General features: G+C 32.7%; 1 protein-coding gene across 1 annotated transcript; it reads right to left on the bottom strand.

Annotated features, from left to right (window-relative positions):
• Positions 1 to 5,498: 5,498 nt before the first annotated feature.
• On the bottom strand, positions 5,499 to 15,050 carry LOC125048932 (large subunit GTPase 1 homolog). Its single transcript, XM_047647908.1, has 10 exons — positions 14,825 to 15,050; positions 14,532 to 14,755; positions 14,192 to 14,413; positions 13,620 to 13,740; positions 12,972 to 13,508; positions 11,739 to 11,891; positions 10,959 to 11,097; positions 9,915 to 10,114; positions 8,884 to 8,972; positions 5,499 to 5,794 (listed from the first exon to the last, which is right to left on the bottom strand). The coding sequence occupies exons 1-10, from the start codon at positions 14,918 to 14,920 to the stop codon at positions 5,671 to 5,673; spliced, it is 1,905 nt and encodes a 634-aa protein (XP_047503864.1). The 5' UTR covers positions 14,921 to 15,050; the 3' UTR covers positions 5,499 to 5,670.
• Between the last annotated feature and the right edge of the window lie 447 nt (positions 15,051 to 15,497).

Below are 15,497 nucleotides of genomic sequence, written 5' to 3'. Positions count from 1 at the left end.
AGTGAGTCTTCATCGCGTTCGGTCTTTAGCCTCGTATTCCACAAGTCTTTCCAGCTCTCTTTGCCTCATCTGCAACTGTACTACGGTTCGTTTGGCCTAGCTTCCGCTTTCCTTGCAGGTGCCAATCTAGCGTCTGCTTGGGGATATAACTGGAAACTTGTCGCTAGATATGCTAATGGGGTTTCTCGACAGCGCGCATATACATTCACACAATGCTTTTTAATTTTATATTCTATAAAAATGTATATATTGAAACACAGTTGAACCTATGAAATCTATTATCACTCAGCGAAATGCATTCACACATGTAACATGCATTACATTTACACAGAACGAGGTGGTAAAAGCAACATGTTTATTCAAAGATAAAACAGCTCATCTCTCAGATTGTTTTAGACATTCTCTTTAGTTTACGTCTGTTACATTGTACGCAGAGCCACGCTAAATTAAGCTACTACAAACCAGAACAATTCTCCAGATAAATTTTATGCCTGAAGTTTTGGAAATCACAATCAAATAATGATTTATGAAAAGAAAAATGATATAGTATAGGCAATATCTCGTGCGCAAAACTTAGCACTGACTTCCGTAAAATAATTTTATTAATCTTTTCAAGCACCATATAGTTGATTTTAAAGTCCATCTTTTATTTTTCTTCTGTTGTAGGACTCTTTTTTAAAATGGCATTCTAATTCCTGTTATGCTGGTGCTTTAGGTTTTGTAGTACACAGAATAAATCCCCCGTCAGTTGTGAACGTAACATCAAGTGCTTGTCTTAAATTAGCAAACCCGTAAATCAAACGATTCGGGCCAACATTACGCCATACAATTCCGCACATATTTCTGTACTCAGTCACACCAATCGTTCTTAATTCATAAAATTTGTTTGTATTTATTTATTTTTCAGAGACATTCATAGAGGTTCATGGATTAAGATGACATTCAAGAATTATTCCGTAACGGGGAAAAGGACTTTTGAGGTTTTGATATGAAGTAAAGATTTTTTCTATAAAGGGGCTGCAGAGCCGCGCCGACCCCCGGCAGCGCCTGTGTGCGAAACCCATGAAGCGCCTCCTATTTTTTTTATAGGGGAACAAACAAGCCTGCGGGACGGCCAAAACGGGCAGTCATCGCAGCCCATAGACATTTTTAATGGGTGTGTTGCCGGCCTTTGAGCCTAGTGTAAGGTTTTCGGCCTATTTTTACGAATCTTCAAGTTTCAATGTATTTTTTATTTTTTGTTATTTTGACCGAAAGAAACATGTTCTTTAGTTTAATATAATTACTTAAATAATATTTTCTTAAGTAGGTCCGTCCGCTTGCTAAATGTCGTGAAAAATACCAAAAACGCGAATTAAATTGTTACATACTTTATTTATGATGTTATATGTAACTGTTTTTAAGGTCAAATTTATGAGATATTTTTAATAAATCCCATCTTTTAGTACATACGAAAGCTAATTATATAATTCTTGCACAATATTAAAAAATCGTGTGATAATTGAGGTTGGCAGCGTCGTTTACTATTAAGGGTCGATTCGACCAAACTTCAATTTATACACGAGTAACTATACCAAGAATAATCTATTCCATGATTTTAATCTCGAGTAAATCCATAGTCGTTTGTCCACGTAATCGATAGTATAATTGCGCTAGGAATAACTATACGCGAAAAGCAAGAGAATGGTGAACGAAAATAAAACTCGGCAAATAAATGTTGTTCTACAACGGGACAGTGTAAGAGCATACATCATGTCAACTCGCTTTTGCCGTATTATAGTGTGAAAAAGTAGCTTTTAACAGGTGTCAAACGACAACAAAAAGTTTTTATTTGTTGTTTGTTTGAGGCTTTCGTCTAAAAAGGTACTTCTGTTGAGCCTAGTTGAATTTCATTCTAATATTATAGAAAATAAAAAAATCTAAAAATAAATAAATAAATAATAAATTGTTTAAACGTTTCATTATACAATGCCAGACTATTAATTAAGTGCGTTGCGTTAACTTGAAATTAAAACACAGAATACATATTTGGGAAATGACAGAAATCAGCTGATTGGACTGACTGACGCCATTAAATTATTCTAGGAATAGCTGTTATTCCGTGCGAAACGGCGGTATAGTAGCTATTCTCGAATAGGCCCACTATTCTTAGAATTTGTAGATGGTAAAACGTAAAATTGATTTACTCTCGATTAACTGACGATTTATTCTAAGATTAAGATTTACTCTTGTTTGGTCGAATCGACCCTAAATTAAACTATGGCTAGCGCACAGTAGGTAAAAAACGCTGGGATTTAATACAGCAATATTCTTACCGCGCAAATTTGAGCCACTATCATAGCCTTGTCCCCTTAAATTGTTTATGTCCAAATTAATTTAGGTTTTCTATTATAAATGACGTTACTCCAGCGCCAGTTGCATCTATAATTGGACAGAAAGCAAGGAAATACTCTCTTATTTCCAACATAGTTTCCATGTTAAAATTGACAAACCTTATTATCATACTAATTTGCTCTTCGTGTGAAACGTCAGGAGTACAATCCAGTATTATTGAAAAATATTTATTAATTCGACATAAATTTAAAATAAAATGTTGAATTTTATTCCCGAGTATTAGTTCATTTTGGATTTTATTAAGGTATGTCGGCATATAATTGAAATCATAAGACAAACACACTCAAAAAACACGGCGCAGCGGCCTTTCTTTTGATTCGCTAATAAGCTCTGAGTAATTAACGTAAACTAAAACCTAACCTAACTAAAATAGATAATTTAGCGCCTGGTAGAATATTTGCTGTATACCGAGGTGCTGTCATAACCTGAAAATTCAGTTGTAATTGCTTCAAAATTATCTCAAAAGATATGTTTAGCATATGCGTAATAAGAAGGGAGATTGATGCTCAATATCAAGAAAAGTTATATGCTACTTTTCACTAGATGGCGTTGATAGTCGAATGAAACGCGCTAGCGTTTCGCCTATATACAGCACTAAGTACTTATTGATTTGTCTGTAATATAATTAAAATTCTATATTTGTAATTTTTGCAAAGCAATAGTTGTTTATTGCTTATATAATAACTTTATTTTGACAGCAATCGTTATTGGTTAGTCCTGACTCCTGTAGCAGATTCAAATTGTTTTAGAGTTTTGTCACTTATGACTTAACTGTAGGGATGTAACATTCTGCATAAAAGAAATCGATTTATTATTAATCGATTACTTCTTTAGCATGAAAAATCGATTAATAAATAATCGAATCGATTTTTGACTTAATTTCAAAATAAACACCCTAAATATTTTATTTTTCATGTTTTGTTTAATTAAAAATAAACAATAGAAATTATAAACACAAACTAACGTTTAAGAATAATCAAAATCGAAATTAAATTAATCTCGTTTTGATGGATTTTAGGTGAAATTTGATAAATGCTGAGTGTATGCCTTTCAGTAGCACATTACAGTATTTTTGATGTCTTTTGTTTAATTATTTATGTCCAAATTAATTTAGTTTTTCTATTATAAATGACGTTACTCCAGCGCCAGTTGAATCTATAATTGGACAGAAAGCAAGGAAATGCTCTCTTATTTCCAACTTTATAGTTTCCATGTTGAAATTGACAAACCTTATTATCATACTAATTTGCTCTTCGTGTGAAACGTCAGGAGTACAATCCAGTATTATTGAAAAATATTTATTAATTCGACATAAATTTAAAATAAAATGTTGAATTTGGTTCCCGAGTATTAGTTCATTTTGGATTTTATTAAGGTATGTCGGCATATAATTGAAATCATAAGACAAACACACTCAAAAAACACGGCGCAGCGGCCTTTCTTTTGATTCGCTAATAAGCTCTGAGTAATTAACGTAAACTAAAACCCAAAGCGTAAAATGACACTTCAAACGTACGTAAGAATATTGTAGTGTAACATAAATAATTTCGGTGGCGGCGCCCTTATTGTCTTAGCGCCTGTGTGCACCGCACACTTCGCACACATGGGCGGCGCGGCCCTGAGGGGCTGATAACTTTTTGCAGCGGTTCCTGTGAGTAACGCAATGAATAATGAGACTGCGACCGATAAGTCCTCGCTGATTAAATAAATCTTTCGATGATGATTAATTTCGAATGAACATTTTTGTATACATTTAATTGTGTAATTCATTAAAGTGTGTATATTTTGTATATATGGATGAATGTTTCAAGTAATAAATGAGGCTTAATTATTATTATTAATTTTTTGAAGTGAAACTTCTTTAGGCGCATAAGGGTAAGATTTTTACGGATTGTCACGAAGATGTGCAGCGTTTTTGCCGTAGAAAAGGGAGAGAGCTATTGATTTAAAATGCCAAGTGTTTTTAATATCGAAGAAATAAATTTAAAAAAAAAATTAATTATTTGTATCCCGACACTTTTAATATTTTAATGACAATTAAATTCTTTAAATTCCTAACATATCTTCCTTTTTCCCTCCATCTAAGTCTTGAAAATCTAAAGTTTTAGATTTGTATAAATTCATTTCCGACATGTGTAGGTACTTTGTACACACTTTTTTCCTTTCTGCCGTACAAAGTGATCACAGACACACACAATTATTAAATTTCGTACGGTCTAGAATATTTTTCGTCTCGCCAAACAAAAATATTTTATTGCCAAAGACCTAAATACCTTTACCATACATCTACTTTTTCTCTGACGTAAAACAGTGTAATTTATTAAAGTGGGAGATTTATAACGCGTGAGCTATTTCCATTTTATTTGCAATTGTTTTGAGTTAAACACGACGTACAAAATACCTCAGTATTTAATACGATTTTACTGAAACTATTAAGTAGTTTTTAATAGTTCACGTTAAATCTTTTGCATCAGCAATGTTGGCCTAGTGGCTTGAGTATGCGTATTCTCATCTGGGATTCGAATCTGTTCTAATATGGGCATTCCTTTCTATGTGCGAATTTAACACTTGCTAGTTAGTAATAATAATAATAAAAGCCTTTTTTGCTGTAATTACTTATACTAGTAGATAAAAATGTGAAGTACTAATAAATTAACACTAATAATTAATCGGCAAGCTGGTTAATTTCTGTTATACAGCTTTTCCTTGAACATAGGCCTCCTCTAAGAGCTTTCTCTCTTCTCTGTTTCTAGCTTTACGATGCCACATAGGGCTAGTTAGTACCTTGAAGGAAAAAATCGTGAGTAAACCTGCATGCGTAATATCCAAAAAGTCAACCGCGTGTCGGGCACAGAAAACTGGCTACTTGATTATTTAAAAAAAATATCACGAAACAGATAGGTATCAGATACATTATTAGTGTAAAATAGCACAATTAAAAATAGTATTTTGTAGAAAATCAAAATTACTGTTATACCCATTCATATTTTCAAAATTTTATTTTACGTAAACTTACTATTAATTTGGAATTTAATTTGCTAATTTTGCAATCTATCTAATCTAAGGAAAAAAGGAGTTTAAAATATAAAACACAAAACACACACTTGTATGGATAACCGTATATTTTAGATATTATATATACAATTACATAACTGATTTCTAAACTTAAATAGCTTCAAACCAATTCCAAGACCTATCAAATTTCCTGTAAAAAGTCAAAGATGTTTGACAGTACTCCAAATTAGTTTGTTTATTACTTTGGAATATATTTTTATTTTAATGTTCATCTAAGTGCGCGTACACTCGTCTCAATTTCTCCCTTTTATTTTTATTCGCGTGACGCTTTTCTTGTTTCCAGGGTTTGGTGAGGAGATTTTCAGTCGTCTGCGAACCACTTATACTGAAAAAAAAAACCAAAATCTTAAAATAACACCTTAAATTGCCTAATAATAAGAAATATTTTTGGCCAACCTGGGATGTGATTGCTTAGCTCCATAAATTTTAGATAGATATGTAAATTTATGTATAAGGTATAATGAAAATATTTTTTTCTCTCTGTTTGTTGTAATGTTTTCATATAGTTTTTTGTATGAATATTATTTTTCTTTACTCATTAGTTTCTAAGGAATTTAAAATGTGTATATAGTTTAGTGTTTTTTTGGTGTTTTCTCTACATTTAGTTTATTTATAAAATATTAAGCAATAATAAAAACAAATAATCATTACAGCCTTTTCCTTTCTAAAATACGATACTAATAATACATAGAATGTATTTCTTTATTATTAGCATAATTGTAATCTTAGATGTGTATACGGTAATTGTCGCATAAGTTTTTATTTCTTTATATATCTTAAACATGTGATTAAAAAAATAAATTAAAGATAAAAACAATCGAATAATCGCCACCTAGACGGTAAATATTGAGCTTGCATTAGCTCCATCTAACCGGATGGCACGGATGTGGCTGAAATAACTGTAAGTGTCTGAGGGAAGACGCAGAAATGGGTCAACCATAGTTTTCTAATAGAATAATACCACTTTATTTACGCAATACCACAAAACAGGAGCAAAATAAAGAAGTGTAAAAGATGTAAATGGGCAATGTTACTGCTTAGGTCGAAGACTATTAGGAATATTTCTAATAAAATATATGACAGTAAGTTCTCTATATAATTCCTTATAAAAAAATGTAATAGCTTAGTCTTTTTTGTAGATATTTATCATTGTTGTGGCAAAGTTTGGGACATGACGGACGACAGAACCCCAAGATCCTTACTAAACTCACAACCTGTGGCGAGAGAAAACCCGGTAGACCGAGGCTGCGTTGGTGGGATGGAGTTGTCAAGGCCCTCGATACAATAGGTGTTCGAAGTTGGACGCAAGAAGCATGAAATGGATTGGCGGAGACGCGAGGAGGCTCCGGCCCATCAGGGGCTGTTTAGCAATTGATGATGTTGTGGCAAAGATTCTAGATTTGGTGAAAGCTAAAACCTGTCATCTGAATTCGGCTTCTTTTATTTAAAACATATATTAAGCTTATGGCAAGATGAGTTTTTTTTGGCATTAATTATATATACCTTAGAAACGATTTTGGACATGCTAGTAGAGTATGCTAGTATATCTAAACAAAGTTTTAGTTCAAACATTCACGGTACAATTTATTTTATGAAAATGAGTCTATAATAATGAAATTTTAGCGCCCACATTTTACAAAATAACAAATTCAAACTTATAAATCTCTAAAACGCCACAAAATTATCATAACGACCATCAAGATGAAAGGGAGATGGTTAATTATTATCAATTATATTTAAGGGAAACCTAAATAAACCTTTGGAATCGCGACTCTGGCGTCGGGCCAAGCGTTAATTCATAAAATTTAACAAGTTTACGAGGAGACGGTGGGTTAACGATCATGAAAATTGCTCAAAAGTATATTCGTACGCAATAACTCGCCTTCTAGAACAGTCTAGATTTAGCTGGAATCTAGATTTAAAATTTTACAGTCTTGCTTTAACGCGATACAGTTCTAAGTTAGCAATTTATATATTGTAAACTAGAGAACTGTATCAGCTCCCAGTGGTCTTTAAAAAAGTGCGTTCTTCTCCCAATAAGGCCGGCAACGCATCCACTAACATAGGTGTCTATGGGCTGCGGGCCTTTTATGGCTGTTCTGTCATCTGCCCTGCTATCATATTATAATATATGAAAAATTTTCAGATACGATTTTTTTAGTTAGTTGTATCTTTTTTTTTTATGTAAAACCCGGCAAATGGGCAGGAGTATCACCTGATGTTAAGTGATACGCCCATGGACACTCACATTGCCAGAAGGCTCGCAAGTGCCGTGCCGGAGTTTTAAGAATTGATACGCTCATTTCTTGAAGGACCCTAAATCGAATTGATTCGGAAATACTTCAGTGATCAGCTGGTTCCACATAGTGGTGGTGCTCGGTAAAAATTGCCTTAACGCTCAGTTATGGAACGACGGAAAACTGATCACCTTCTTGCCTTAGCAAAACAAATGATCATGAAAAAAAGCAAAAATCTATGGCCATACCTAAAAAATTGTAGAGCCTACATAAGTATTTTACAGAAATCTCTATTAATACAAACTATAAAATCTCAACCTAGTATAGAAAAGGTGTACAGTTCAACCGCTTGGTTTGATATAGTCGCTCGACGAAAGGTTTATAGTCAACGGTTGGCAACAAATTGCATATAAAGTGTAACAGATGGCCGCTAAAGGTCTAAAGTTCAAAAAATCTCAAAATAGTTCAAACTACACATTCTATTTTGTTTATACAATTTTAAAAGAATTTTCTAGCGCATTGGATGGAATGACGCTAACCATGTGCTGTGAAAATAAACAAATCGACTGCAACATTTTAACACGTATTGAACGAATTGGGTTTATGTTGAAAAAATTTCCACTTATATTTTTTTCCAGCTATGTGGGTCATAACATAACGTAAACATTTTAAGCCGATATTTTTACCACAGTTAACAAAGATCTTCAAACGCCTGAACAGATAAATAGTAGCCAAGGGCCACTTCGAACAAGTCAGCCATGAAATAAAATACCACGTCCATTAGTTTAGTTTTATCTCTTTTTGTCTATGCCCAACAAACGCGTGTTTTTCGAAAGAAATTTACAGTTTTCACTATTTTTTTGCTAAATTGTCTGTGGTCTGTCTCTATACTCTATGGCAAATAAAAATTTTGCTAGAAGGCGCGAAATTTCTGTGGCCTATATAGTATATGTCAATTTTGGCGTTATTTTTGTTTTTTTCATTGATTTATAAGGTTAAGTCCCAATTTAAGAAATTAGATAAATGCGTGCGTGTTGGCATTGAAACTCTCGCCTAATCCCAATTTAAAAAAAAACATCTTTCAATTTTTGTGTATAAATTGCATAATTATAAAATTGTTATTCAAATATTAACACATATAAGAAAAATTACTAACACTCAATAAAGTTATAATTACCCGAGTATCGGCTTTCCTTTGACGTGGGGACCGGCCTTCTTCATGGCGAAAAACGCTTTATCAATCTCACTTGATTTGCTCAACCAACCCTGAAAGAAAAATTTATGTTAATGTAACTTGTCACTTTGACAGAATTAACTTTCAAAAGTAAAGAAAGTTTTTTACGCAAACTTATGATTTCTTCCTTGAAAATTTCCTAGGACAAAAATATTAAACTAAATGCTAATACAATACGACCGACCTTTATAATTGAAAAGTAAAAGTTTCTTAGAAATGGAGTTCAAATATCTTTCAACTCTATTTTATCAAGTTATATTATAAATGAACGAAACGCGTGGATATCTCAAAAACAAGTGAATCGATTACATACAACTTGGACATTTCCCAAAGTATGGCTGATTTAAATAAAAATAAATTTTAGAACTTTCGAGAAATTTGTGGACACACCCTTAAGAAACATAGCACATATTCTTGGCGTATTATACTCAAATATCCAATACCTAGGTTGGGACTGGACTTTATAAACCATTTCTTAATATTTACTAGTGACTATAGAACACAAATTGTTATTTTTAATTATGTTAAGTATTCAAAAAACTTTTTAAACATTCATAATTTTAAAAACCCGCCAAATTCTCTAGGCAAGATGGCGTCGCAGTCCCTACGATAGTGAACAGACGTCAAGTTTTTTCACGTGTTAATTAACATTATTCAATTACACAAATAAAAATACATTATATTTCGATCAAAAACAGTCTCCAACGAAATTAAACTTCAAAATAGTATAAGAACGAAGAAATTATCAAGCATGATCTGTCATCGTTGTTTAGACTAGTCTGTGACCGTTTCGTTTCACGTGACTAACGTATAAAAATCTATATTATTTTTTACTATGGATTTTTATAGATTACTCACAGTAACGCTTTAATTTTCATACTTTTATTAGACTATTCAAACAATTTCACACAGATGAAAGATTGTATGTTTAAATTTTTGAAGTCCATAAAAATTGGAATATTATAAAAATTTACCTCAACAGCTCTAGCTTCCCTTGGCGTAGGTTTCCTAGTGTCATTCTTCTTATCTTCTATCAAAATATCCACACTGGGGGCACTGAAGCCTGGTGGTAGCTGTTCCCAATGCAATCGTCCACTAGCAGCATCTTTGAGGAGAAGTCTCGCAGATCGGGACACGTCCGGCTGACCAGCCGCCGTCATAAAGCCGCGGTTGACTGTATAAAAAAGTTAACTTAAGATAGTCTTTTTATACCCTGTATAAGTAGTATTTTAATATCACGTTTCCTACTACGGCAATTTATAAATATTTATTTTTTAAAGAATTTTTGTGATTATTTTTCCGACCCAAATATCGGCCAATAGAATTGCACCATTCGACGTCACGTGGTACAACCTACATGGTATTATACTGATAATTTTTTGTGAAAATTTTCACTGGTCGTTGCTTCAAGAAAAGTATTAAGTAGTTGTTTTATTCATTATGAAATTCTTATTTGTTAACTGTACCTACATTTCGTCTCATGGTGCAATTCTATTGGCCGACATTTGGGTCGGAAAAATAATCCCCCGAATACCACACGAGCTTCAAAATTATCGGGCATTTCCCTCAAGGTTCCCTGCAAACAAATATAGTCGTCATGACGACTATATTAATTGTTTGCAACGAACCTATCGGGAAATACCCGATAATTTTGAAGCTCTTGTGGTATTATAAGTGAAAAATACATATGTATAGTATTGTCTTTGATTAACTTATGTTAATCAAAGACAATACTATATGTATTCACTTTCAGTCACCGTGACCACGCACGCTGTAAAGCACGCGAAACGACGGATAAATTTAAAATTATGTTAAATAATTGTAAATTTATAATAATAACTTTAATCCGGTAAAAAGTTTTTTCTTTAAAAATACATATAAATAATTTAAAATACCGGACTATTGCGTAGACTCAAAAGATCCTTTTGGATCTAAGTACTAATAAAACTAAAAGCTTAAGTGGATAATAAGGACTTTAAATTATGTAAGTCATTATTTTTTTTAAACAAGAAACGTACACGCATGCGCCGTTAGTATCTTCTTATACTCCAAGTCACTTCCTTCATATTCAGGCAACAGCAAACCATATTTCTCTTCGAACGTGTTCCGGCTGACCAATTGACAAAGACGGGCCATCGCCGCATCGTGAGCTCGCATCTGACATTAAACATAGTATAAGAAAGTTAAGGGATAGACTCTCCTGGCGTGTACTGTACACTGAATAGGAGGGTCTGTGGACCACGAAATACACTGTAAATATTTGTATGTAAAAGCCATAAATAAATTATTATTACATATCAATTACGAATTTTATTTCATGCCCAATAAACGAGAATATAACTACATATCTTAATATATATATTTCTTGTGTGCGTGTGTATGTGACTGAACTCCTCCTAAACGACTGGACCAATTTTGATGAAATTTTTTGTGTGTGTTCAAGGGGATCTAGGAATGGTTTAGATTCACAAATCAGCCCGCCAGATGTTAAGGGTAGTCCACCCCTAATTTTTATTTTTTTATTTATAGATAAAATTTTATTTTTTATTTTTTTTATGTTACAGAATTAAAAAATACATACAACCCCTAATTTTCAACCCTCTACGATCAACCCCTATTTTTTTATTATAAATGATATACATGGCAAAACGACGTTTGCCGGATCGGCTAGTTACAATGTAAAAAATTATTGTAAGACAATTGTTTTACTATTAAATAAAAAAGTATTTTATAATTAATGATGAATCGCCAACAAAACAAAGAGGTTTATGTAAAATATTTAGAGAATGCTAATGTACCTGATCAATTGGCAACACAGCAGTAAGCAATAAATCTGGAGCAACTGCATATGCTGGCAACACTAAACCCGGACAATCCAGTAATTCTATATCATCATCAAGAATTAGTGACTGGATGTGACGAGTGTGACCTGGCATTGAACTTACACTAACCTGTAAAAGAATTGAATATTTAGTCACAGTTATTACACATATTTAGTCAAAAACATTAAATAAGGTATTTAAAGCCTCAAAAAAGGGCTTATATTAAATAATAAATGGCTCAAAGTATTTTATTGACAAGTCCAACGTCAATAAAATAAAACAAAGTTCCAACAACTCACCTTGACAACCCTAGATATGTCTTGGTGTTTGATGATTATGGACAATTTTGTCCCATGTTATTTGGTGTGTGTGTAATAATGTAATAGTGTGTATAAAAAAAAAAAGTGTGCGTGTACTTATGTACGCGCGTAAGAAGTTATACTTCTTTGGCATTATTAAAAATAGTTTTTGATTGCATGCAAATAATTAATTACAATTAAATAATCAAAGACTGGATAAGGAGTCATTATAGTCAATTTAGTTCAGTTTACATTTGAAAAATTAAATAAATAAATATTTAGTATTATTCTCTTACATTAAGTGTAACATAAATTCTATTATTATTCGAATGTTGTTTTTAAATTATTTCCAATGCATCTTCCGTGGGCAACTTCATTCTGTTAATTTTGTGTCACGGTGCGCGCGCATCGTAAAGTTTCACTCTCATCAATTTTTCATAACGCGCCTAAAGAAGTATAACTTCAAAAACTCTATTGGTACTTAAGCTTAGGTTTCCTAGAAAAGCGGTACCGTTATTTAACGGCCCTAATGTAGCGTTGGGTGACGTCACCCATTCGTCGTCTATGAATAACATCGGAGTAGGTTTGCTAGAGAACGTTGAGTGTCACCGTAACGTCAAATAGCGGTGCTGTCGGTTGCATGACGGCCGTCATAGCGGTGATAAAACTTAGTTCAATTAATTAAATGAGTGGAAACGTGACTTGGACGAGCGAAAATGATTTTTTTTTTCTGCATCATGTTAAAAAAAAGGACGGCCGTTATTAACAACCGTAAAATGACGGCCGTTAGTTAACGGCACCGCTTTTCTAGTAAACCTAAGCTTAAGTTATTCTACATAATGACACATGCACCTATACAATAATACTTAATTTAGGCTACTTTAAAATTTCTTCCCACTGTGAAACTTACTTTTTTTGTCTGCATCAAAATGTTAACTGTACTAGATTTTCCAACATTAGGGTATCCAATCATTCCCACTGTTAGTCTTGGTGGATTTTTTAGTTTATCAACCTTAATACTTTTCAAAACATCTACAAGTTGATCTCTGCCAAATATTTCATGTAAATTTGTTACATTTGGCACATTAACTTCATTGGGATTTGCATTTTGATCACTTTCAGTGATGTTTTTCTTTAGTTCTAAAGGTTCTATGGGCTTTCCTAGTCTTAAATTTTCTAAAACTTTATCTAACGCTTCTTGTATGTTTGATAATTTTGTAGCCGTATTTGTAACGGCTTCATCTAAAACACCTAATTGTTTTTTAAAGTTCTGAATGTCAATTTCTGTTTGTTTCAAATTGTCAGGGTTTTCATCATCTGTTTCATCATTAGACTCGATTGATTCTGTTCCTGAATCAACATTCAGGTCAGGTTTTGTGGCACTTTCTTCTGATATTTTTCTTTCTTTAACTGTTTTAGCCGCAGAGAAAAATATGATTGATATATTCTGAAAATATAGATAAAATGTTAAATAATATGTGTAATGTGTGTAAGGTATATTTATCCATATCATATGTATATTTAATTTACTAAATATATTATTATTATCAAAATGTACCTCTTTTGTAAAGTATTCTGCCCAACATTTTCTTACATATTCTGTTGTCAAGTCGGCTTTATTTAACAACAATATAATCTTGCACTTCTGTTCTGCTGCATACATTTCTAAATCTAAGCACCTATAATGATTATAAATGTTATAACGTGTAAATGATTGGTATTTCTACAAATGCAAGATCTTTAAAAAGTATGTAACAGTATAACTGGAAACTGGACTGCTAAACCTCGCTCATTTCATTTTGTAATTTAATTCAAATAAAGGGTGGACCGTATCTGCCTCCTTTTGGTTTCTTCTATCTATGTTTGCCATAGTCATTTTGTAGTCTCCTGCTTTTTCTGTCTTCTTTGCTGATGAGTAGGGATGTCTACAGATGCAAATTTAATGAAGTGGTATAAGTGATACCTGTATCTTATATTCCATAATAAACAATTTTTTTTTTGTAAAAATAATATGTAAGTATTACCACCACTCATTTGAGAATCTTGTGGGGCTATCTATAATAATACTAGAAATACTATTTGTATAAATAATCTAATTTAAAAAGTGAAGTTTGCATTGATTCTGAATACCTAAATAGTAATGGATTCCTAGCATCTAAGAGGAGTAACACAACATCAGATTTCTCTAAAGTTCTCCACAGTTGCTTCCACAATTCAATATTTCTTTCGTATGGTGTGACAGCTGCTCCAAGTTTAGCTTGTAGTTCATTTAAATGTCTCCTCCAGTCTAAAAATGAATCTTTTTCCCTGTTAATTTGGTCTTCTGCTGATATCCCTGGCTTCCAAGGTGGTCTGAAAACAATATGCAAATAAATAAAGTATTATATAAAAATACATATAAATAGAAAATAGAGAATAATATAAATTTAACCATTCAACCATTGTATAAAACATAGAGTTAAGATAATACCGTCTTGGAACTGTCAGTGGTTCATCAAAATCTGGCTGTGATGTCTGTAACTCCACTGCACATGGAGCCGACTTGACATATTTTACATTAAGCTTTTCAGCTATAAATTCTCTGTTTGCCAACTCAGCTGTAGACAAAAACTCTTGTAATGAAGATTCTGCTGTGACTGATTGTAAGTTCAAGCGGCCCCAGTCGTAACCATCATTTACTTCAGTTGTGTGCAACTATAAACAAAATTATTTGATTATGACAATTAAAAAAATCTTAATAATTGAATTTCACAATACACTTACCATAGTATTGTCTTCAACATGTTTTCGGTGCCGATTTTTTGCAAAACGATCTTTAATAAGAGAACGGCCTAGGGACTCTTTGTTTTTCTTTCCCATATTGTAAAGTAAGTTGAAACTACAGTTTATAAATATCTAACAAGAACTTTATAAATTTTTGGGTTATGTTGTTTCAAAACAACGTGCAATTTGACTGCGAAGTGCGAATTGAAGACTGAAGTCTGAACCTGAAGCCTCAAAAATCATAGATAATATATTGTAACTGATCAAAAGACACTTGACATAATATATCAATCTACGAAAGTCTATTTCTATACATACATCCACTGTTTCTATACCTAAGAGAATTTATATGTTAAGTCTGTTTATATGTTAAAATTTGGAACTTTTTCGGAACAAAGAAATAAAACAGCATTCCGAAATAAGTATTTCGGCTGCATTAGGCTACTAAAGGGGTATAGGGGTATGTAAGTAATGACGAATTAGCGTTTTCCAATTACAGCACTAGAGCGCATTTTGCGGCATAATGCTCAACGTTGAGTGTTCCAACTACAGCAACACTTCGCACAATTGAGCACTCTCAAAACGAATGCTCTCGCGTGCTTCTCGCAAACAATACCAACACAGTGACAGAAAATTGACCAGTATTTTTCTTTAAGTTCGCATTTATCGAAAT

Source organism: Pieris napi, chromosome 4 (assembly GCF_905475465.1).
Source record: "Pieris napi chromosome 4, ilPieNapi1.2, whole genome shotgun sequence".
NCBI lineage: Eukaryota > Metazoa > Arthropoda > Insecta > Lepidoptera > Pieridae > Pieris > Pieris napi.
Note: the sequence above shows the minus strand (reverse complement) of the source record. Positions and strands in the feature narration are given on the sequence as shown.